The following is a 6008-nucleotide window of genomic DNA, read 5'->3' on the forward strand; positions in this document are numbered from 1 at the left end:
TTGGGGGAGGGGTGCAGCCCCTGGTAGACTTGTCGTGTGGCCAAAGGGGCCGAGGGGTGCCAGGGAGGTGGGGACCAACCTTGTAGGGGAAGGCACGAGTGCGGTTCTCTTTCCCCCACTGGGGGGGCCACGGGGCCGTCGGAGGGGTGGGAGACCTCGGAGGCAGAGCCTTTGGTACCGGGGTCGGGGCAGGACAGCGTGTGTCAGCAGGGGCACCATGGCCACCATCCAGTCGGAGACCGACTGTTACGACATCATTGAGGTGCTGGGCAAGGGCACCTTTGGGGAAGTGGCCAAGGGATGGCGGCGAAGCACGGGTGAGATGGTGGCCATCAAGATCCTCAAGAACGACGCCTACCGCAGCCGCATCATCAAGAACGAGCTGAAGCTGCTCCGCTGCATGCGGGGCCTGGACCCCGACGAGGCCCACATCATCCGCTTCCTCGAGTTCTTCCACGACGCCCTCAAGTTCTACCTGGTCTTCGAGCTGCTGGAGCAAAACCTCTTTGAGTTTCAGAAGGAGAACAACTTCGCACCCCTCCCGGCCCGTCACATCCGGACGGTCACCCTGCAGGTGCTCAGAGCCCTGGCCCGGCTCAAGGAGCTGGCCATCATCCACGCCGACCTCAAACCCGAGAACATCATGCTGGTGGATCAGACCCGCTGTCCCTTCAGGGTCAAGGTGAGTGCAGCTGCTGGGGGGGGGCACCCTGGTGACACGGAGGTCTTTCTCATCTCAGCTCCTGGACTCGAGCTCTCCCTCCCTGCTGGCCCCACATCCCTCCATCTCTCCATCCCAGACCTGAGGCTTCTCCTGCGCCTCCTCTAGGCCCTGACGTCTCCCCATCCTGTTCCAACCTCAGTCCCTCTGGTCCTGTCCTGTCCTGGTGGGGATGCCATTCTCGTGGTAGACAGAGTCACCATCCTCTCCGGGAACCAGGTCCCAGTGGTCAGGGCTCTGAATTCAGATTAGTAACCACTTCATGACGCTGCCGTCTGGGGATGGACCGTCAGGAACAGCTCAATGAAAAGAACCTCAGAGGGAAGTCAGGGCCTCAACAGAGACAGAGAGAGCAGCTGTCCAGGGTGACCCTCAAGCACCTGTCATGTACCCAGGGCCCGTGTGGGGGGTCAGCAGTGCCTGGCGGTGAAGACAGAAGAAGACCCGGCCTTCAGGGTGGTGGTGTCCTTCTGTTGGGTGACATAGAGACAAAGATAGAGAGGGACACAGAGACAAGAGACAAACCATGCAAGAAGCAATCGCCAAGGGGTGTGGCTAGTGTGGAGCAGCGGCCTGGCAGGCATGGACTCACTCGGGTTCCTTTCCCAGCACCACCGTGGGGGAAGAGAGGGAGGGAGGATTGAAGAATGGCAGGGAGGTGAAGCCCCGTGTTCATTCACTCCCTCTGCCAGGCCCCTACGGAGTGAGTACCAGGCACTGTTCTCGGCCTCTGCAGATGCTGCACGGAACAAAACAGACAAAATCCTTGACCTCATGGGCCTGGCCTCTTTAGCTGGGGAGAAAAACACAATGAACTTGATGAAAGAGTAAAATAACGTGAGATGGTGTTAACAGTAAGAGCAAAAAGCAGAGAGCTAGGAGGGGGGGAGAGTGGCAGGAGGCCTTACGGAGAAGGTGACGTTGAGGAAAGACCTAAAGGAGGTGAGGGAACCTTGTAGACATGTGGCGCAGAGCATCCAGGCAACGGGAAGTGGTTCAAAGGCTCTGAGCAGGGGACGTGTCTGGCTTAAGGAACAGTGAGGAGGCCCATGTGGCTGGAGGAAGGTGAGTGGGGTGCAGGTGAGGGCACAGAGTGGCAGGGGCAAATGTTGGAGCTTGGTGGAGTAGGGGGAGGATTTCGGCTTTTATCAAGGGACGTGGGTGTAGGCAGGAGATCGGACTCAAGTGGACAGATGGAGGGTGGACAGGTGGTGCAGGGAGACCAGCGAGGAGGCCAGGAGGGGACCAGGGTGGGGACTGCAGATGGAAGGCAGAGTAAGCAGATTCTGGGTTCGTTTAGAAGTGGAGCTAAACAAGGTGTGGGTAAGGGGAAGAGGAGCGTCCTAACCCTCAGTCATGAAGTCTGTTTTCCTCTTGGTGCTGGAGATGGAACCCAGGGCCTTGCATGTGCTAGGCAGGTGCTCCACCACTGAGCTACATCCCCAGCCCTGGGCACAAGTTCTAGTGCAGAGAGTCAGACACAGAGCCAGACACACACGGGACAGAAGGGCTGGAAGACAGGAACATCCATGGGGAAGGAAGTCTCACTGAGACAGAGTCCAGGGCTGGGTGCAAATGGACTCCAGGTGAGAGACAGCAGGGGAGGCGTGGAGGGCTGTCTGCCACTCCCCTGCCACCTGCTCCTCCTCTCAACAGGTGATTGACTTTGGCTCAGCCAGTATTTTCAGTGAGGTGCGCTATGTGAAAGAGCCGTACATCCAGTCTCGCTTCTACCGGGCCCCTGAGATTCTGCTGGGGCTCCCCTTCTGTGAGAAGGTGGATGTGTGGTCGCTGGGCTGTGTCATGGCTGAACTGCACCTGGGCTGGCCCCTCTACCCCGGCAACAACGAGTATGACCAGGTGCGCTACATCTGTGAGACCCAGGGCCTGCCCAAGCCACACCTGCTGCACGCCTCCCGCAAGGCCCACCACTTCTTCAAGCGTAACCCCCACCCTGATGCCACCAATCCCTGGCAGCTCAAGTCCTCAGCTGACTACCTGGCTGAGACCAAGGTAGGGGGGGAGGTGGGGTGAGGGCAATCAGTGGAGGGGGACTGCTATATCAAGAACAATCTTGGTTAGACCTCAGGGAGGACTAGAAGATTGGGGTATCAGCTATGGGGCTTGTCATGGCAAGAAAGATCTGGGTGAGACCAAAGGTGGGACTGGAAATATGGCTCTGGGCTCAGCAACTTGTGTAGCATGAGGGATTTGGGTTAAACCCCAGATGTGGGGTTTGGTGAGAGAGTTCCAACAGAAAGAGGCATGTGAGAGAGACCCCAGGTGGGCAGTTCATTTGCTATTTCTATGGTGTCGTCATCATACCTGCGTAGCAAGAGAATCTGGGTTAGATGGCAGAGGGGACCAGAAGTTTGAGGCCAGCTTGGGAGCTATTATAGCCAGAAGGATCTGGGTGAGATCAAAGATGGTTCTAGGGGTTGTCAAACTAGTGTGTACGAAGGGTCTGGATCTGACCCGAGAGGTCTGGAGGGCTGGGATCAGGCGTGGAGGCTGCAGCAGCAAGAGGATCTGCATTTGATTCCAGAGAGGACTAGAGGTTTAGGGCAACTGCTGGCAGGGGCTGAACCCATGGCTCTGGAGAGGGCTGGAGGTCTGGGGTGAGGATGGAGCGCTCTGGGTAGGTCTCAGCAGGACCAAAGAGCACATCGTCAGGTGTCCTTCCGGCAGCAGCAGGAGAGGTCTGGATTAGACAGGAAGGCATCTGGTGGGATGGATCAGGTGTGTCCGACTTGGCAGCCCGAGAGCCCCAAATCAGATCATGGGCAGAACTGGGAGTCTGGGGTCAAACATGGGGCAGGGGCATGTCTGGGGCTCCAGGCCTGATGCAGGTCAACCCCACGTCCCCCATGCTCCACCAGGTGCGTCCCCTGGAGCGTCGCAAGTACATGCTCAAGTCCTTGGACCAGATCGAGACGGTGAATGGTGGCGGGGCTGCCAGCCGGCTGACCTTCCCGGACCGGGAGGCACTGGCCGAGCACGCGGACCTCAAGAGCATGGTGGAGCTGATCAAGCGCATGCTGACGTGGGAGTCCCACGAGCGCATCAGCCCCAGCGCGGCCCTGCGCCACCCCTTCGTGTCCATGCAGCAGCTGCGCAGTGCACACGAGACCACGCGGTACTACCAGCTGTCCCTGCGCGGCTGCCGCCTCTCGCTGCAGGTGGAGGGCAAGCCACCCCCGCCTGTCATGGCCACCACAGAAGATGGGCCACCTTACTACCGGCTGGCCGAGGAGGAGGAGGCCGTGGGCATGGGCAACGTGGCGGGCAGCGGGCCCTTCTTCCGGGAGGAGAAGGCTCCGGCCGTGCAGAGAGCCATCGACCAGCTGGACGACCTGAGCCTGCAGGAGGCCGGCCGCGGGCTCTGGGGGGAGACCCGGGCCGATGTGGTCTCCGACATGCTGGCCCCTCTCAAGGCGGCCACCACGGGCCGCCGGGTCCCCGACTCTGGCCCAGAGCCCATCCTGGCCTTCTATGGCAGCCGCCTAGCAGGACGCCACAAGGCCCGCAAGCCGCCCGCGGGCTCCAAGTCCGACTCCAACTTCAGCAACCTCATCCGGCTGAGCCAGGCCTCGCCCGAGGACGATGGGCCCTGCCGGGGGAGTGGCTGGGAGGAAGGCGAGTGCCAAGGGGCCTCCGCGGAGCCGCCTGCCATCCCACAGCGGGAGGGAGATGGACCCAACATCAAGGACATGACCATGGACGCTGAGGTAAGCCAACGGTGGGCAGTGGGCAGTGGCTCTGGCCAGGGCCTCCCCAGAGCTGGCTCCAGGCGCAGATCACCGGGCCTGGCCTTCCACACACCTCTCCCTGGTGCAGACACCCACTGACCCACCCTCAGGATGTGGGGCGACCGGGCACACACTAGCCCATGTTCAGGACACAAGGACCAGCCAACGCGAGGCCACCCTGACTCGTGAGGCTCAGCACACACAAATGCCCTCAGGACAGGACAAGGCTCCACCACACTGTCCCACCTTCACGCTGCGACCCAGTAACCTCCTATGAGAAGCCACGACCCAGACTGGACAGGCCCTTAGTGCGTCTTGTCCCTCTCAGGAAGGTGGGACTGAGGCCCAGCAGACACCAACACTTCCTGCTGATGCCCCTCTCTTGTCCCCACAGAGGTCAGGCCCTGAGCTCTTCGACCCCAGCAGCTGTCCTGGAGAGTGGCTGAGTGAGCCCGACTGGACCCTGGAGGGAGTCAGGGGGCCACGGGCTCAGGGGCTCCCACCCCGCCACCCCCACCCACATGGTCCGCCCCGGGCCACCAGCTTTCTGCAGCACGTTGGCGGGCACCACTGATGGCAAGGCCCCCCCTGCCTGCTGCTGGGGGCTGCGCTGGCTGGGCTGGCATCCCTCTGACCTGAACTGCTCCACAGTGCCACCCCTGAATCCACAAATTATTCTTACAGAAAAGATAATTATCCAGAAATTCCCCATACCCCCCCTCCCACAGCGCATGCCTGCACCACCACCCATAGGTGGCCCTCAGGGTCTGGCTCATAGCCCCCTTGGCCAGGGACGGCAGGAAGAGGGTTGCACCCCACTGGCCCTGAGCTCGCCCTTGGCCCCGCTGCCTCCATGTAGTTCAATAAAGAAACGTTCATCAGTGCTGCCTCCCCTGTCCTCACTGCCTGAGGCCTCTCCGGTCCAGGGTGGGGTCCTCAGCGGGCACCCGGGACCTGGCTCTGCGATGCTCTGCCCAGGTGGCTCATACAGCAGGCTATGAAGCTGGGAGGAGGAGACTTGGACACTAACCCATTCCCTAAATATGCTGAGCACCGGGCACCGTGGAACCTCCCCCCAGAACACCCTGTGTTTAGCACAACTCGTCTGAGCTTACCAAACACAGAGGCCCCGGGGTTCCTCGTCCCTCCTTATGCTCTGGGCCGGGCATGCACTCACCTGTGCTTGGCACATGCTAGGTGTGAATTTACCTGGCAGGCGAAGGTTCAGGTTTGGCCCACGCTCCAGCATCCAGCATGCTGGTCCCCCTTGGGATAGGGGATGGTTCAGACCAGGCTGATCACCTGGGAGCATGCTCAGTGTGTAGCACATGCTTCCCCATGCTGGCTACCCAGGTGCTTGGTCCGTGCCAGCCCACATGGTCACGCCGCATGCTCAGCACACGCCAGCCCATGTGTGATACATGCCAAGGGCTCGGCACACGCCAGGCCACACTGGTTACACGCAGAGGGCTTAGCACATACCAGCCCACACACGTGGTAAACTAAGGGCTCAGCACATAAGATGTCCCCGGCAGAGG

At 60.8% G+C, this 6008-nt stretch overlaps 1 protein-coding gene across 1 annotated transcript; it reads left to right on the forward strand.

The window, feature by feature from the left end:
- Positions 1 to 161: 161 nt before the first annotated feature.
- On the forward strand, positions 162 to 5351 carry Hipk4 (homeodomain interacting protein kinase 4). The gene is made up of 4 exons (XM_005336434.4): positions 162 to 682; positions 2378 to 2734; positions 3601 to 4449; positions 4865 to 5351. The coding sequence occupies exons 1-4, from the start codon at positions 218 to 220 to the stop codon at positions 5042 to 5044; spliced, it is 1851 nt and encodes a 616-aa protein (XP_005336491.1). The 5' UTR covers positions 162 to 217; the 3' UTR covers positions 5045 to 5351.
- Positions 5352 to 6008: the final 657 nt, after the last annotated feature.

Source organism: Ictidomys tridecemlineatus, chromosome 15, assembly GCF_052094955.1.
Source record: "Ictidomys tridecemlineatus isolate mIctTri1 chromosome 15, mIctTri1.hap1, whole genome shotgun sequence".
Taxonomy (NCBI): domain Eukaryota; kingdom Metazoa; phylum Chordata; class Mammalia; order Rodentia; family Sciuridae; genus Ictidomys; species Ictidomys tridecemlineatus.

Coding starts and splice junctions, on each gene's coding strand:
- Hipk4 (XM_005336434.4), top strand. CDS start 218: ATGGCCACCATCCAGTCGGAGACCGACTGTTACGACATCATTGAGGTG. Junction 683..2,377: donor GCTGTCCCTTCAGGGTCAAG/GTGAGTGCAGCT, acceptor TCCTCTCAACAG/GTGATTGACTTTGGCTCAGC. Junction 2,735..3,600: donor ACTACCTGGCTGAGACCAAG/GTAGGGGGGGAG, acceptor ATGCTCCACCAG/GTGCGTCCCCTGGAGCGTCG.